The sequence below is a fragment of the Leptonotus elevatus genome, chromosome 5, assembly GCF_054856555.1.
Source record: "Leptonotus elevatus isolate MCC_2025b chromosome 5, RoL_Lele_1.0, whole genome shotgun sequence".
In the NCBI taxonomy this organism is placed as follows: Eukaryota; Metazoa; Chordata; class Actinopteri; order Syngnathiformes; family Syngnathidae; genus Leptonotus; species Leptonotus elevatus.
Genome location: NC_141243.1, coordinates 8401512 through 8420263, shown reverse-complemented (window position 1 = coordinate 8420263; position 18752 = coordinate 8401512). Strand labels below are relative to the sequence as shown.

Genomic DNA, 18752 nt, shown 5'->3' with positions numbered 1-18752 from the left:
ACGAGGGACCGGCTAAAATGAAGGGCCCTGAGCTGAAAGGCATATCAAACATGACTGCCTCTGAAATGAAGTAGATAGTGCAACTTTCCATACACCTTTTTTTTTATATATAGCATTTATGGATGCATGGGTATTGAGATAATTGAAGAATAGATGGCAGATAGAAACAGGGGATGCAAATACAGGTACAGAAGCTGTCCTTGCACATCCACCACCAACAAAAGCAATAAACGGAAGTCACCCCCTGAATGCATTCCCTTCACGCCGCACGCGGGGTCGAGTGGGCTTTGAACAGCTGTCTTGTCAAAAGCAAACAGTGGGTCGCCTGTGACAAAGGCCGCTGGTACTGGAATGCCCCCCTTTCACCGCTCCTAATCCCAGAACACACTGCTGTCGGAGTCCATCAGGCACCGGGCCAGAGATGGGCCTTCCTGCCCTTTGGAGGGAGGGTTAGCGGTTAGCTTGGGCAGGGGGGGATGTCAGCGCCGTTGTAAAACGAGAGAAGCGTTGTGCTGACTGAGGGCTGTTGTGTCAGGAGCTGTCAGGTAAAGATTGATAAAGGAGGTGAAGTTCAAGTGGATTAAACGAGACAAAACCTTACGCATGAGTGGAGACAAGCTAATGGCTACTGTTTTCTATGGCCAGTTTTTGGCAGACTTTAATCAGTTACTATGCACGCGAGGACGCTCACTAACAAAAACAAACAAATTGTTTTCTTTTTGGCTGTGATGCACATGACCAAAATCAATAGAAATGAAATAATAAAATGAAAACGTTTTGAAAACTATTCTGAACCAGCGTAATAATAAAAGCTGTTTTGTCTATATCTTTTAACTTTTCATTAAAAACTTTTTTTTTTTTTTTTACAGTTTCATTCTCCAATATTGTACAAGCAAACGACATTCTCTGAGTTCAGGTGACTTATGTTTCCCACACAGCATCACTGCAAAAACTGAAGTCTTAAGTAAGATATAATATAAGTTCTTAAATGTAACCAAAATGTGCTTATTTTGCTTTGACAAGTTATTTGTACTTAAAATAAGATTGTCAGACAAGATAATTGTGCTTATTTTAAGATACTTATTACTTAACTATCTTATTTGATCAAGCAGTCTTGGCATTGTTAGCAGTCAGTTCTATTTATTGCAGCTTGAAATAAGTCAACGGTACATATTTTTAGTCTAATAATACTATTTTGGGTTTCGTATTATTTTCTTATTTTTCAAAATCTCACAGGTAAATTTAAGTCAAATTTTATTGTACTGTTGGCAAATAATTTTGCTTATTTGAAGTAATAATTTCCTTATTTTACCCCAAAAAAATCTTACATTTTCTACTGTCCTTTTTGCAGTGTGATGGTATAAACAAGTTAGTCATTTGACCTGTCGTCATCCCGTGTGACGCCGCGAGCCACAATGCAGCGAACGCAGGGAAATGATATTGACGTCTGCATTCTTCTCTAAACTGCTGCAAGTAAACACCAGTTAAAGTGAGGGATATCATTAACATCACTCAAAACACATTACGACTCACGTTGAAATATGTGACAGTTATAGTTGTTTATTTTCACGAATGGACAGTGTACAAATGATGGTGCGCTAACAAAATCATTGTTTTATAATAAATAAACAAATACACAGAATATGTGGCGAGAGAACAACAAATCACAGCTTTCTACTCTTAAGGAACTGTGTGGTATGTGTGTGTGGTATTTGGAATACATGCGCTTGAATGACCCGTGTTGTTCAAGTCAGGAATGTTATGTTAATCTGCTATTTCTTCCGAGGAAAAGAAAGCACACACAGAAAAACCAAAAAAAGCAGAGTAGGAAGGAGGCCGGGGATGGTTAGGATTCATTTACTTATATTTCCGACAGCCGATGTTGTTAATTAACAGGCGGCTCATGCATGTCGAATGTGTGTATGAGAGTGAGTAAGCCAACTGTGCAGTGTGTATGGTAATAACGGGCTCTTCTGCATCTTTTGGTGCAAGAGATGGATTTGTGTCGTTGTTGACAGAAAATTTAGATTACCAAACATTTAATCAGCTAAAGTATACATTTGCTTCATTTGAATTTGCTCAGGCCACAAATGTGTTGCCTGGCTTGCTGCTGTGGGCGCCAGGAACATAGTATTAAAGTAGCATTACTGTTACATTACTTATAAAACTCCCACAGAGTTAATTGAAGGGGAAAGGGAGTGAAAACTCTTCTCTTAAATGCCCCTCCCGACAATATTCAGCTGCTGGATCGTTTTCACCATTTAAGACCATAATGATTGATCAATGGGAAGAGATGGGAGGGAAAAAACTAAACTGCTCGTTTACCTGCTAGGGAGCTAGCTAGCTAGCTAGCTAGATCGCATCAGGGGCTTAAGCCAAACTGTCACAGAGTTTTTACTTTCTGGACCTGAATTTGCCACCTCTGATTATTATTATTTGCATTTATGTGACCAGAAATACAGTGGAACCTCCGTGGTCAAATGCAATGTACTTTTGAGTTCAGTTTATTTTAATTTTTTTTCACCCTAATTGGAAATAATGGAACAAAATTTAAATTGTTGTTGTGAGTCAAACCATCGTCAATGTAAAATCTTGAAGTGGAAAATAATGGTAATTGATGTCAACCGTAAAAGTAATATGTTGGAAACAACGTTGTAATTTTGTGTGGGACAAAAAGTGTAATTTTACAACAAAAGTAATGATGAATGTTGTTTTTCGAGGAAAAAAAAATCACAATATTACACACACAAACATACATTATGGGGGAAATTATCGTTAGTTTGGTAATGTTTGAACTATTTTTTTTTTTACAATGTAATTTTTATATTTTCACATACTGTGGTGCTTGGGGTAAGAGTTTGTTTTGTTTTATAAGCATACTCGTAACTCAAGACACATTCTCCATTGAAATAAATGGAAGTGCCATTAATCTGTTCCAGTCTCCTAAAAATCCCAAAGGTATTTTAATAAGTAAAATAGCGCTCTATAATATTATATTAAAACATTAATGACATAATTAAATACATTTGACAGAAATTTAAATTTTGCCACGATTAGTTCAATTGGACATTATGCTGCTCCTTCTGGTGTGTGCGTCTTGACCACCTGGGGGCAGTATAGTCTTCAGCTCCTTAGCAAGCTGAAGTAATACTCGTCATTTTTCGCAGAGGTTTTCTACAAATCGCGCGAGGCGAATCAGTCGCATCTCAAGGCAACACTGTACTTCAACTTTTTGTTCTTTTTCAAATTCGAATGAATAAACATAATTACTACTCGCCACGCATTTCACTTTTCGACATTCTTTGTGTAAAAAGAAGTCAAAAGCTGTTAGACTAAAGCATTAAAACAATAAAATGTGTACTCACCCTTGATGACCAATCATAAGGCATGGTAAAGACTGTGCAGTTTACTTGTAAATGGGAGGCGAGTCTTGTTGGGAGCTGTAAATCCTGTTGTTTTTTTCATCATTACATTCACCAGAAAAGAGACGCTCTTCTGTGTCGCACTAAATTCCATTCACCTTCCTTTTTGCCGCTTTAGATTCTTATTTACACTGAACATTTGTGCCAAATTCCGAGTTGTACATTTTTAGAGGTTCCACTGTACTGACATGGAGAGCAGTGAATCGGGACTTAATCTGAGCGCAGTCACTGCTGTTTGGTGTAAAAACATCTAGATACAAAAACGTGTCGCTACTTTACATGACACATAGAAATCAAGAGTATAAAATGTATAAAGCTAAATATTTTTTTTTGCATATTTATATTATCAAAACGCAATTTATGGAGGTAGATAGCAAGGTAAAATATATACCGAGGTTGTTGTGCTTTGGAGGAGAAAAAGTATAACAAGGCGGCAGCAAAATTGGAACGTTATTTGCAATGTTAGCTGCGTGCGTAGTAAGCAATACAGTACAGCGTAAAGAGGTGGAAGATGGAGAAAAAAAAAACATATAAAAAAGTGGCAGGATGCTGCTGATCTCCTTGAGTAAACCCATCCATGAATTCTGGATCCGAGGGCTTGACTGGCAGGGCTCCGCACGGGTTTGCAGGAGCCGTCGAGGACAATGCGGTCCCTCCACGTGGACGTGTGTTTGACGCATGGCTGCTCACACAAAGAGGACAGAGTAAGGGGGACATCGGCAGCCTTCGGACGACGACTCTCGCACCCACGACCCGTGGCAGCCTACGGCGGAAGCTGCTGACCAGAAGGTTCTAGAAAAGGCAACAGAAAAGACAGGGGCGTCTCAAGACTTTTTGGCTAGTTTGAATATTGTGGGAAATATTTACTCTATTATGTACTGCATGTTAATCTGTTGTCTGTCTAATGTGTTTTTAAATAAGAAAAATATCACTCCATAATATCAGAGATAGTAAATCCAGGTCCAGAAAGTAAAAACCCTGCCACAGTTTGGCTTTAGCCCCTCGTGCTAACTAGCTAGCTAGCTCCCTAGCAGGTAAACAAGCTCCCGAGGAGCTAGCTAGCTAGGTAGCACCTGAGGCTAAAGCCAAACTGTGGCAGGGTTTTTTTACTTTGAGGACCTGGATTTGCCACCTCTGATAATATTAATACTTTATGAAAACATACACTAATGACAAATTTAAGAAGAATGTAAAGAATTAAAACGTCTTTGCCAAATTGTTTACTTTATTTCGATGCACATTGTACAGCGCCTTCTGGTGTGCACCTTGGCCACCAGGGGGCAATAAAATACACATTTTGAAGGAATGGGATGATCTTCAATATCCTTGTCTACAAAGAAAAAAAGTGCTTTCAATTCTGGTGTGGACCAGATGATTTGAAAGCCTTTCTGCATAGAGTTTGCAGAGATTGGTTAAACGTACATTGTACCTTACCTTAAACCCCTAAACAACGGTAAGCTTATTCTTTTACCTGGTGGCCTCCAGGCCGTCTCCTCCACATCGGTCTGACTTGGACATGGCGTCACTCTGGCACTCAGCGCACACCAGCCTCTCTCTCACCAGCTGGGCACTCCACAATTTCAGTTTGCACGCCGCACTCGCTTGTTTCACCCTCAAGTACACACAGTAGCTGCAAAAAAACAAGAAAAAAAATGTTGTTTTTTTTTGTGTGTTTTTTTTTTAAAGGGGGACAAAATAAATAAGTAACTTTTTATCGTTTGTACCCAAATAGTCTGGTCTCGGATGTGTGAGATTAATCAACCAAGAAAAGCTGTGTGGGATATGGTAAAGCACAGTGTGTATAATTTTCCAGTGGCTTACAATCATGATAAATGTACTTTTTAGGAATAAAACTTCCATTTTTAATAAACACTTAAGCATACTGCGCTACTGTATGTTAATGGCGAGTCTGGATTTCCTTTCCGTGGCAACTGGCCTGAGCTTTGGTGCTTCTCAAAATTTATTTGTATGCATAAAGGCCTTTTCACACTGCACTTGGTTTTCTTGGTGCTTACTAGGTAGGAAACATGGATGACGGCGCTCCGGTGCAAGCTTGCCCATATTTGGAAGGGGTTGCTTAGCAGCCTACCAGGAAGTGGCATGGATGCTTTTCCTGTTGGTTGGCACATCGCAGTTGGCACTCTGAAATCACTCTGCCAACCCCAACTCTTGTTGGATGCGACATCCGACATCACAGTGACACAGTTGAACATTTTTCAACTCAAGGATCGGCGTGATGGCAAACACCCCCGCCTTGTGCATCAGAGAGTAAAAAATATATTTTAACTTGTAGAGGCAGAAATTCACTGTTTTTTAAATTTAATTTTATTCTAAAAATAAATAACTGCAATAATGTATGTCATATATAATATAATGTATGACAGCGGTTGCAAAAAAAAATTGTTTTCATGAATTTAGAGGCACTTTTTCTTTAAAGGTGTTGACTGAATTCAAAATGATGTGACTTTAGAAGCAATGGGCTTTAAAGCATCCACTGTATAATCATTCACGAGCGTTTTATTACAGCTGAAGTGTTTAGTTCCAAACAACCAGGTCCAATTGTGTTCATGTTAAATCAACATTTCTCCTCATTTACGCACACAGACTTGATATTGGCTCGAAGGCTTCTTCCCATCAGTATAAGCTTCAAAGGTCAGACTAATTCAACTTTGTCCTCCAATAAGACTCGAGGAGAAGGACCAAAGTTGTCATAGACAGAACCAGAACCTTGAGATTGCTTTGGCTGTAAAATGAACAGTGTCCATGTGCATCGTGATCTGACATGTGCTGATAAAGCCCCTGTAATCCGGGTTTAAAAAAAAAAAAAAGTCAAAAGTACAGCCGTCCTTCTTGGATGCTGTGATTGCAGATGTTCTCATAGGCCAGGATATAAAGTCATGGCCGTTTTCCAAAAAAAGGCCTTACGGCCCTTCTCGCTGATTAGAAGTGACATTGGACTCCCGTGTTTTCACTGACTAACAGCGCCCTGGATGCACATCACTCAAGAAAATAAGACCTTCGTGGAGGAGGAAGTGGATTAAAAGTGTCATCTGGTGCATTAAATGGTCCCTGATATCAGAAAACTGACATAGGTAATAACTTCGAAAGTCAGTCAAAGCATACGAATAATCGAGCTTTCGGGAAGATTGGAATTAGCCTCTCTTGTCAATTTAGCCAACATTCTTCTCCAATTTGGGAAATTGTTGGCAACATTAAAACGAGAATGATGTTTTAAAGTCAACAAGCATCTCATAATGAACTCATAAATACATACACTTTTAAACCTATAGGTAGGAAATAGGAAATATGTGCTCTCTCTTTGACATGCTCCAGTTAAGAGGTGAGCTATTCGGCTAAAGATTGTGCAACACATGAAACATAAGAATTGACTAGTCCTTGTAAAAGGAGAGAAAAAAAAAATCTCACTTCAGCAAAGAAGAAAAAAAGGAATGGAAGTGTTTTCTCAAAGCAAACCCTCGATGGGGATGATGTTTTTGTCACAGATGAGTGAATGAGAGACAAAACAAATAAGAGTGCGAGTACAAAGCGTCTGCCAGAGAACACATTATTATTGTCTCGGGAGCGTAGGCGGAGCTGTGTTGATATTAGGATATGCTGCAGGTGACATGACACTGCTGGATCACCTTCAAATGACGCTGCTCTGTTATCTGAGCCTTGATTGCTCTTTTGTCTGCCTCGGGGCGCCATTAAAACACAGCTTGCTGCTGTGGACTTCCTCCATCTGTCGAGCCAAGTTCGCTCACCGAAAGCCGTTAGCGGGAAAAAAAATTGACAACAGCAGCCGGCAGCGAATGTTAAATATGGAAAAATAAATCAAATGTAACACACACAGAAGTTATATTAAAAATTGTACCTGAATAAATATATTAAAACAAACAGTTTTCAAAGATAGGCCTATTTGCGAACTGTATGTAGGCAGTGATTCTTTCGCCTACCACTAGAGGGAGATCGTTTTATTTGTTTTCAGTTTCTTGTTTTTGTGTCCCCCCCCCCAATACATTTCAATGGGCCTCAATTATACTAAAGTTGTCGCTATTCATGGACTTGGAGAATCAGTACATTGTACAATTAAAACGAGTTAACTAGTTTTACACTTGCAACCCTGTTACTTAAAAACACCTTTGGCCCAGATACAGATGAATTACATTATTTCTTATAGGATAAGTCGTTCGGTGGCATTTGTCGACCGTACCTGGCCTTCTCCTCCTTCATCAGCATGTGAGGCCTCCTCCAAGGGTCCTTAAAGTTCCTCTTGAAGGAATCTGGAAGGATCTTCGCTACCTCTGTAGGCCAGCATGGCGGTGGAGAGACATGGAAATGCAAATAAAAAACCGACAAGTTTGCTTGAGCCTAATACAACTTTTTATTTTTCCTCCCCAGATCTCAGAGTTAATCGTGTCTGCGATCTTGATTGATTGATAGTCAAAAGATGAGAAATAGCACTACCACTATGTCGATTTTAGTGTTTGTACATTTGAAGTTAAATTAGTATTACTACTTTTACTAGATTATTTTTACTTCAGTACAGCGTGGGAACACTTCTGTCACCCCTGCTATTAGTGTTTGTTGTGTTTTTCTGTTCAATTCGTAGGACAGTGCAGCTGCACACAAAGCCTCATGGAACATGTGGCCCCGATACAATAAATGTGTAACGGATCTCGAGGTGCCCCAAAGGCGTGCATTAATACTTAACAGAGTGGCACTCTCACCTTTCGCCGAACTGCATATTTCGTTGTTTCCGAAACACCCGCGGCGCTGTTTGAGGTCCGGGCAGGGCGTCCCCCCGTTTCTAGGCGGGACAGACACTTGCCGACTCCTTTCGGTGCTGCCAACCCCACATGGAGACGTGCATGACGACCAGGGGCCCCATGAGCCAAGCACACAGTCGATGGCTGCTAGGGAAGCACATGTAAACAGAGATCAGTAAAAACATAATAAACATGAAGGTTTTCTTATTCTTTGTCATCATTAGGGTTGCATGTGAGCTGGACTGGACAAAGTGGATATTTGACCACTTCTGTAGTTTAGCATGATTCCAAAGAGCAATACATCTTCCTGGTTTTTTTTTTTAAGGCTGATAGCATGTGAAAGTGTACCCGATGAAGTGTCCAGTCTATATGTGTAAAGTGATGTGGTGTGCCACACTTCAACACACACAAACACAGAAGCAGCAGCAATCAGGCTGAAATAACCAATTACATCAATCTAAAGAGGAAGTGGTATTGATCAAAGCTAAGCAGCTCCAGCGGGAAATCTGTAACATTTAACAGCAGCCGACCTCTAACAGGCTTTAAGGCAGGAAGTACACACTTCATAAACACAAACAAAGAAGGTGAGGGGAGGCACACATTGATTGATTTTTGTGCTTCTAGTGTTTTGAAAGCTATCTTCAAACATGCTGGATTGTTTGTTGAATTTATTGGTTTTGTTAAACAATAAAAAATATGACAAAGCAACAAAAGTTTTTTAAATTGAATTTATCAACTTTTTTTTCTTAAATTCACCAATTGTGTATCGCAGTTGAGCAAACTGTATTTTCTCATCTAGAAGCTAACTAAAATGATTAAAAATAATGACAATTGTAATTTGTTGAGTAGACCTTTAAAGTCAAAATCAGAAGTAGGGACTTTATTATGAAAACAAACAAATAACATTACTGAGATTATAAATATTTTACTCTTTTAACCTATGTACGTCGTAGCGTACCGTTTTAATTTCTGGTTCTGTTAAGCAGGTACATTTTCTCTCCAGAGGCCAAACATTTATTAATATGTCTGCTATTTTGCTGTTCAAAGTTGGATGCTCTCCACTGTAGCGCAGTTCTAGCCAGACAAAAAAAAAACAAAAAAAAAAACAATTCTAACGTTAAACGTGCTAGCCATGTCAACCCTAGGTTAGCTTAGCAATTAGCAATAGCATAGCTTCTTCCTTTGTCAGAACGATACTTGTAAAAAAATGTAGCTTATACACTGCTACGGAAGAAATAAATACTGAATCCGTAGCACTGATCTGTATATATATATATATATATATATATATCTGTATATATATATATATATCTGTGTATATATATATATATATATCTGTATATATATATATATATATATCTGTATATATATATATATATATATATATATATATATATATATATATATATATATATATATATATATATATATATATATATATATATATATAACTGGATAGCCGGTAGGCCAAGACTTTTGACGAGGCCGCCATATTGCTCCTCCCCAAAAACTTGTTTTCGGCATACGATCCTATACACTTACAGTATCGAAATTGGAGAACATTTGAGACAGTACTTAGTAGAAACAGCATGATTTATGATGCTTTAAATTTGTTAAATATAAAGAAGAGGACTTCAGACATTTTACAACTAGACTTAAATACATGTATAAATTATATGCATAATGATGTTTGCTGGAGGAAACTTGTATATTTATTTTAATTAAAGAATTATAACTGTAATTCAACAAAAGATGCCTTTCCAAATCTAATATTGAGGTCTAAGGAACTGAGCGATAAATCAGCATTCTGTCCACTTGTTAAAAATTTTTTTTTTTACTTGTTAAAAAATAATGACCACCCCTGCCCCAAAACCCCTCCAACCCTATACTAACTGCCTACGATCTATATATGTCTAATCAGTACGTATACCGTATAGTTTATACAGTAGTCTGCTCGTGAGATGGGAGGAGCAAGATGGCCGCCCTGTGACTTCAACGGCTAGCACGGACGTGTCTAGGCTATCCAGTCATATATTCAGATCAGCGATCCGTAGCTACTCCGGAACGAGTTTAGAAGCAGTAGTAGCGAGCCGAAGCTTGTTGCTAGCTAGCTAGCTAGCGAGCTGGGGCAGCGTAAGGCGCAAAATGCAAACGTTACCTTGCAACGCAATTATTTAGAGCGTTAAAAATTAAAATAACAGACGACGTGGGGACAGACAAACAGTCTGATATTTCTTTTTTAACTACGAAAGTTTGATGACGATGAAATGACAGATTAAAGGTTACTTTGTTTAAAAGGGAATATCTACAGTGAAAATGACTGACAAAAGTCCTACGAGCGGCAAATAGACAAGGAGGGGAGGCAGGTGCATCCGGGGGAAAGAGAGGATGACGAAGCATGAACTAAAGAGTGACTCCCTGCATGGCCACTCCATCTTCATTGTGTGTATGCGTGTGCGCAGTGAGAGCGCTTTCAAGGTGCCGCTGCGTCCTGTTCATTCCCATGGTGGTGTCGGGGGCCGTCTGTCTCAGTGACACAGCCAGTCCACAAAGCCACTGTGGAATCTCTGCATTCCTGCACATTAGTGCTGCCCACCTGACACCCGCCTTTCCCAGATCACCGCACACATACACACATACTCATTTGTCAGACCGCTTGGGCTCATTCCATTTGCAGTCATCACTGGACAACGCACTTGTACTTTTATTTTTGATTCATCTGGAGCCAACTTCCTGTTCATTCATTCTTCCTATCCGCCCCTCTCACACACGCACACTTTGTTTTGTTTTTCTCGCTGTGGGCCACACGGCCAATTAGGGTCTTTGGTGAAAAGGGCGCACAATGAAATGGATAGGGTCGGTGAGTTCCCGCACCCGAGGGGGAGGTAGGTAGGTGGTGAACCCCCCACCCCCCCCTTCCCGCAGCAGCATGGCGTCCTGTGAGCCGAGCCCACCAGAGGTCAGGAGGTAATTGCCTAGCCGCGGTGGTCCTGCTCTCTGTTTCTGGTACCGGCAGTGCGACAAGAGACAAGAGTCGCCACCCACGTGATAAGCCCTGCTGACAGTCTGACCCACCGCTCAGCTCGTAGCCGCCACCTCTGACCTCTTACCCCACGGGGAGAAAACAAGTGTTTTTTGTCAACGTGTCGAGCCCCTCCCAACGCCCGAAATGATTAGCCCTCATTTGTAACATTTGGGCATTCCACTCTAAAACTAATGCGTTCATTACCAGAACGAGTACTTAACTATTGAGCATTCAGCGACAATAAAAGTACAATTAGTATTTTTGATACACAGTAAGTTATGAGGAGTATACAATATAGTACAGTATAAACAGAGTAAAATTTACACTTGGAAGAGAGTACATTTTACTCAAGGTAGTTTCAGTGTGTACAAGAGAATTTGCCTAGCCCATGAACATTTTTTTTTTAAAGATTTTCCACTCAGAAATTCAAAGTAAATTCTGCAAGACTAGATTTTACTTATGGCGGATTTACTTATTAGGGCTACGGATAATATTTTTTTCAGAGGAGGGTAAAATTCCGAGAAAAAACGACTTTATAAAAGGAGCAAATTTGTGAGAAAAAAAACTCAGAAACTTACGAGAAATAGTAGCTATAGTCTAATGTGCGGATTCGTTGGTGGTTAATGGGACTGTTATAAAAATAAAAAGGCAAGATGGAAACTTTACTCGTCATTCACCGCAGCTAGAGCGACAACGCTTCCTGATTCCCTATCAGCTGACTAACACTTACCAATCAGAAGCTAGCATACTTTAGGTAAATGCAAGTGAATGACGGAGAGCGACAGATTCAACACATCATTGCCCCCACTCTAAAAAATATCTATATTTATACGTGACCCTAATACACCGTCGTATTTATTTTAAAACACAAAAAAGGTTACACGAGATTTGAGGAACGAACTCCCAAACTCTACCACCTGAGCTATGCCACGCCTACTGTTTGAGACCAAACAAGAAGATTCCAGCTGACACGAGCGATATATTAAGGAGCTGCTATGTCTGTAGATCCTGTTTTTACTCAATTTTGATTGTTTATGTTGACTAATGTGTTATAATGACACTATTAGGTCAGTGTGCGTCTTCATAATAAAGGCCATTACTGGTAATTATTGGCCATCTGCTGCCTCGTTCTTGACATTCTTGGTAATTGCAGAAAATTGCCACATTGTGGTCAAACAAACAAAAACACGACACCGTTAGTATATTTTTTTTAGAACTTTACTAGTTTAACCTTGGCACTCTACTGAATGTTATTTGAGATGAACCAAAACGCACGGCTTAGATACGCTAACTTCAACAAACAAAACTTTACAAGGCAACAGTGTTTTTGGTCCAAACAGAGAGAAATAATAAAAGAGGGTAAAACGGTCTTGCTTGGAGGCAGTTCCAGTAATTCTCCCTGGCAGGACTTCACACAAACGTCGTGAAATGGAGCAAAGCGCTGAATGTGTACCCCAAATCAGTACTTTTGTCCTCTGGCTTGTCGCAACATTTCCAGTCACACTCTACGATAATTGAGGGCTATCTACCTTTTCAGCTCGCTCAGCTTTCTTTTTCATCCTGGCCTCCATTCTGCTTCCATTTTAGGGTGCCGTGACAAAGGACTTATCGGAGCTGCTCGGACAATTTGCTTTCTCTCTCCTTCTCCCTTAATCACCTTCTTCTTTCCCTCCATCTGTCTCTTTTTGAACACACTCCCACCCCCTTCTTCTCCTGGCTGATGGGACCCAGATGTCTAGTTGTTCTCGGGGGGACAACAGAACCCCTTAAAAAAAACTTCCTCAGACACCCTTCCCAGCCAAAGACACTGGCGCCGGGCTACAAGGGTGCTAACAGGACTAACCATCAACAGGGGTTTCAAAATTGGTCCAAAATGTAGTCCCAAAGATGTGAAGAGCGTTCAAGAACCATCATCAAGAGTTGGAAGTTGGTCCAAACTGTGGTGCATGTGAGATGCATTCAAGAACCGTCAACAAGTATTAGAACGTAGTCAAAGTTGAAGTAGGTCTGAGGTCTGTGGTGCGTGTCGGTGCGTTCAAGATCCAACAACAGTTAGATTTACGTCTAAAATGTAGTAAATGTGAGGTGCATTCATAGGTGACAAATCCAGAAAGTAAAAAACCTGCCAGTTTAGCTTTAGCAACTTGTGCTAGCTAGCTCCTTATCAGGTAAACGAGCACCCGAGGGGCTATCTAGGGAGCCCTCTAGCTAGCACCTGGGGCTAAAGCCAAACTGTGGCAGGGTTTTTACTTTCTGGACCTGGATTTGCCACCTCTGGGTGCATTCAAGAACGGCCAACAGGAATTGAACCTGGTCCAAATTGTAGCGCCTGTGAGATGTGTTCAAGAACCGAGAACAGACTTCGAACGTAGTCCAAATTGAAGCGTGTGTGAGGTTTATTCAAGAACCTTCACCAAGGGCATGTGAGGCTATTTCGTAGCATAGCATATCTGCAATACTTTATTCAGTTTATATTTGCGATACCGGTATGTATGTATAACATTATAACGCACACCATCATCATTTCCTTCATTTACTAGTTCCAAAATATTGGGACTTTTTCTACAAGTCAAATTAAAGGTGAGCTCATGGATAGAAAAACATGTGGCAATAGTGTGAGGTCATGACACTGCCTCGAAGCGCTTTTCAATTAAATGTCCAATCATGCTGTACCGGTGTCATTGATATTCTGCTGACGGTCCCTAGAGGAGATTGTAATGATACGCTGAGATGTATTGCGCAACGTCACATTTCATAATTCAACTGTTTCTTCTGGATTTTAGCAACAGAATCACCCGTCAAACAATTTCGGTTTTGTATGAGCACATATAGATTAATATATCTATGTCAGGCTTTATTAGCGCAATCGGCCCACTAGGCATTACTTGCCCCCCTCCCTACTAGGCTAAGCTAAGGCTAATGCCGATACTTTGGCGCAACAGAAAGAATCGTTCAAATCTGCTGTCCAATTTAGTCCTCTCTCGTGTCACTTCACAACATTTTAGTGCTGGCTCTCGTCCCACTCCATATCTCCCGAGTGAAGCGGTTTTAGCATCGTAGGCAAAACGCAAAAGTACAATAACGCCGATATTTGATCTTCTGTAAAACAACACGGCCCAGCACGATGCAAAAATAGATGTCAACAAACAAGAAGGTACTGCTAATAAGCAAGGTGTTTGAAGGAACGAAAAAAAAAAAAAAGGAGAGAAAATTTTGCAAGCAGAAACATGCGTGTATCACAGTTGGAGTACAGCTGTTGGTCCAGCTGGCCCGTTTCAAGCCTTCTAGGTAAAAACATCGACTCTGTACGCGGGTCAAAGGCAGGAACATGTGGGATGGAAGGCAGGAAGAGCGAGGAGTGAGTGTCCGGGTCAGGACGTGACAACATACAGTTCCCCAGGGGCGGGAAGAGAAGCAGACGTGCCAGATGAATGATGTGCAAACTGCTGAAGGCAACAGCTACCAGGCACCACCATTTTGTCTTGCATCACTGGACTGAGGCTTACTAACTGTGGACCATCACAGTGCACTGGATTGATCAGAACTGTTTGAACATTTCCGTCATGGTTTGTAAAAATTAACATACACGATGAAATCAAACTCATACTTTTTTTCTTCTTAACATTCTAAATCATCATACGTCTTAAAACACTCTTAGAAAATCACAATGTCTCATCACTGGTGAGCTTATATGTAGAAAAGACTCACGGGCTACTCATTTGGTCCGTGGGGGCTACCTTGTTGGTGACCCTTTGTTTACCAACTTTGTCAAATCCACAGTAATTTGGACAAAGGCTAACGCTAGCTACTAGTGCTAACCGCTCGCTAGCTATGTACACCACGTGGCTAGCTTGTCACTTTCACATGAATGATTAACAATATAATAAATGGAACACAAGCTAGGAGAGTGTCATAAAGAGCATTATTTTTTAATTTGAATAACTCTACAAATGCTCAAATGCGGCTGACTCGCCATTTTCTTGAACACGTTTGCCGACCCTTGGTCCACATCCACGCACAAAAGCAAGTCGTTTGCGCGCAATAGTGTCAAACAAGGTGGCCGCGATGCCAGCCAACTACAAAACCAATGCCGGGCTGCAGCTGCCGCGGGTTCATCACACAGCGTGAGACAGATGTTGACGCAGAGCAGACCTGCAGAATCGGAATCTGATAAGTGCAGGTGGAGTCTGGTGTGGAACGGAGCCAAGGACACAGGAAGTTACATGCACAGGAAGTCAAGGTGTTTTTTTTCTTCCCCCCCTCAAGATACCGAACCGTCTTATCAAACTCTCATCCTTTAGGAATCTTAATGAGTCCTGCACAGAGCGAACACGAGGACATTTTATGCGTTCAGGGTCATGGGCGTGTCAAAGCTACCATACAGATTATAGATTTGTCTGTTGTTATGTCTATATTTCGTTTATATGTACTTCTACATTGGCATCCTTGAAAATACTTTTTTTTGTCAGAACAGTGGAATAGCGTTTACTTAAGCACATCTCTCAGTTTAATCATCAGTTTAAATAGCCCAGCCCTTGTGTTAGCATTAAGCTAGCAAACATATGAGAACGTTATTCTCTTTGTTGTCCGTTTGACAGTAAATTTCCGTAGCAGGCTATATTTTTGTTACTTAGTTCACTATGGGTCAAACCAAGTTTGAGTGTGCATGTTTGTGCTTACTTAAACTTGAGGGCCCACCAGTGTTTTAAGAGCTCTTAGAATCCACCATTGTTCCTTGCAGGTGCTTGTCAGTGAGCACTTAAGAAACAACACACACAATCCCTCCAATGTCCCCTTGAGATGTTTCCACAAACTCCACGAGAGCGGACCTCGCTCACTGCTATTTACTTTCCTACTGTAATCCTAACCATCTTTGGCCATGTGTTTCCATGGCACCCACGCACTCCTTTGTCCTTATATAGCATCAGGCAGCAGCATGACTTCGGCCTTACGACCCCAAACTTGCTTTTTGACCATTTGATGACCTTCCACTACTAAAAGTACATGCCTTTATATACTGACTTATAGTGATGCTGCACTTTGGACATGTTGCTTTTAACAAATATTCTATAATTCAGACTACAAACAAATTTTCATGTCACACTGAAAAAGACACAAATTCACTATAATGGGGAAAAAAATGTGTAATGTAATGTCACTTTTTTTTTGTTGAGAAAGTTCAAGCCCTTTTCTTGTAATCAGGAAAAATTCTAGCGTTATTAAAATTCAGACAACAGAGAACATTACGGCCAATCTAGTCTGAACACAAAAAAATGGAAATATAACTAGAAAAAAAATTCAATAGTACGAGTTTTTGCATTTTAGTGTCATACTCCAGTTTCGGTGGATGTTAAAATGTTAATAATGACAAGTTTTTACTCAGACATGGGTTATATTTGAGTAAATATGCTGTGTTCAAGAAAAGTTGATGTTTTTGAAAAAATTCTTAACCGTATCTGATTAAAATAAAACCAAAAATATTCAATATTCATTATCAAGTACAAGTGGTATTGGTGCATCCCCGATAAAGGCCATTGACTGGTTTGTTGTTAGGGATTACTTTCAGAACAGGTTTCGTGTCTAGTCTGTGCATTTTATCGCTTTCATGCGAAGGTGAAAGGCTATGCAAGTTGACCAATACACTAATGACCCTAAAAAAGCCACTTGTCATGGGGTCACATCCGGCTTAAAGCAAACATTATGAATGGGCCCACTTTGTGCACTTCACTGGTAGATAATCCCAAGGGAGCAACAATTAGAATGCACCAAGTTTGAAGGGAGTAAAAGTCGGAGAAATTAATAGAAAATTGGTTGTATTCCCAAAAAGCATACTTGTGATTATTATTGTAAGGCCCTGTAACATTTCAGTTTGAACATAAAAACTTCTCTTAAATTAAAAATCAAGAGGAGGGAGACTTTTGGTAATAATTGAAATCAAATGTAGTCCACAAAAAAAGTTAACCAAAAAATTTAGCTAAATAATTTTATAACGGGGCTAATCAACAAATTCAAATGTATTGTACTACACAAACGAACTGCACTTGAGCAGCGATTCGCCCGCTAGCTTAATGCTAACATATAATGGAAAACAACATTGACATGCTAGCGTTTAGCGTAAATAGTGGCGATTTTAGAACCCTTTAAACAACACATATTTGAACACAAACGCTGGCACAACATATGCAAGAAAGATAATATAACAATACACACTTGACGATTTATGGTCTCTTTCTGCTTCGAAAAATAACTTCATATTACAGCATCTTACCAAGTCACGTGCACTAATAGTAGAAGAAGAAATACACTGCACTGTTCTTCTTCGTTTGTATTATACTGCCCCCGGGTGGCCAAATTAGGCACAAGTCGTAACTTTTTGTGGCTTCTGGGTATAATTTTATTCTAATTTCTAACTCTTTTTTTTAATGCAGAATTTTAAGATTTGAAAGGATAGCATATCTCTACAGTAGCTTCAAAGTAAAAGTGCTTAGGCGACTCACCAGATATTTGGCACACACTCTGGTAGTCGTCGCAGCAGTCTCCGGTCTTCTGACAGTACGTGTCGCAGTAGCACGCCGTCTTCCTCCGCGTGTGCTCGAAGCAGTCGTTGTTCCGTCCGGTGCAGCAGTTGGGGCTGTCCCGCTCCCGGCAGCCGGCCTCCACTCGGGGCACCGTCACCCCGCACAGCAAGGCCAAACATCCGCACAGTGACAGGACAGATCCGAGACGCGCGGAGCTCCGTTCGTGCGCGCCCATGACCAAGGTGCTCCACACGGCCGCACAAGATGACACAATCTTCTTCTACAAATCTGCGTTTGTGTGAGTGTGTGTGTGTGTGTGCGTGGGGAAAAAGCTGCAAAAAGTAGTTTCCTCGTGGGTCTTGTTACACGAAAGCGCCACACCGCATGGCGCTGCTCCGGGATGGGTGACAATGAGAAGCTAGTGATGCGTAAAAGTGGAACAAGAGCGCGCACCAGCTCTCCTCTATGAGCCCCCGGGACACGCCCCCTTGGAGCTATTATTGTTGCCCGTTGCCAAACTTTTACTGTACCTCTCTCTCTCTCTTTGCCTCTCTTCAAGGTCAGTTCATAATTAGAACATGATTTTTATTTATTAGACGTCCGTGCAGATGATCAAAAATACATGACTGTGATTCACACAAAAGATGTTCAGAAGGAAATATGGACTAAAATTGTCAATCCCTTTATGTATAAATCAATAGTAGACTCACATCGTTTTTGATGATGCCGACACTAAAGAGCCATGAGAGATTGTGCCCATTTTATTGGATCAAACATTTCTGCACCATCAGAGAACAAAATGGCAAAGAGGAGGTAGTGATGATGATAATGATGATGATGGGATGAATGGAGGCTCCTCATAAAACTTCATTGTGCATGGAGACGAGCCCTCTCTCATCACTGGATGAGTGCCAGAGGGAGATAATCGCTCCAGTGTTTGACGCTACAGAAGATGAAGCTTTTGCTACATTGTTACTGCTTCTATTACAAGACGTGTGTTTTTACTCAACACAAATCC

The 18752-nt window shown here is 40.6% G+C and overlaps 1 protein-coding gene across 2 annotated transcripts; it reads right to left on the bottom strand.

Annotated features, from left to right (window-relative positions):
* Positions 1-1534: 1534 nt before the first annotated feature.
* On the bottom strand, positions 1535-18205 carry LOC147173544 (somatomedin-B and thrombospondin type-1 domain-containing protein). 2 transcript variants are annotated; one of them, XM_086075060.1, is made up of 5 exons: positions 17714-18205; positions 8153-8338; positions 7636-7726; positions 4894-5052; positions 1535-4214 (listed from the first exon to the last, which is right to left on the bottom strand). In XM_086075060.1, exons 1-5 carry the CDS (start codon positions 17967-17969, stop codon positions 4109-4111), a joined length of 798 nt encoding a protein of 265 aa, XP_085931186.1. In that variant the 5' UTR covers positions 17970-18205; the 3' UTR covers positions 1535-4108. The 2 variants fall into 2 exon arrangements, with proteins under 2 accessions (XP_085931186.1, XP_085931188.1); XM_086075062.1 differs by having other exon boundaries at positions 8153-8335.
* Between the last annotated feature and the right edge of the window lie 547 nt (positions 18206-18752).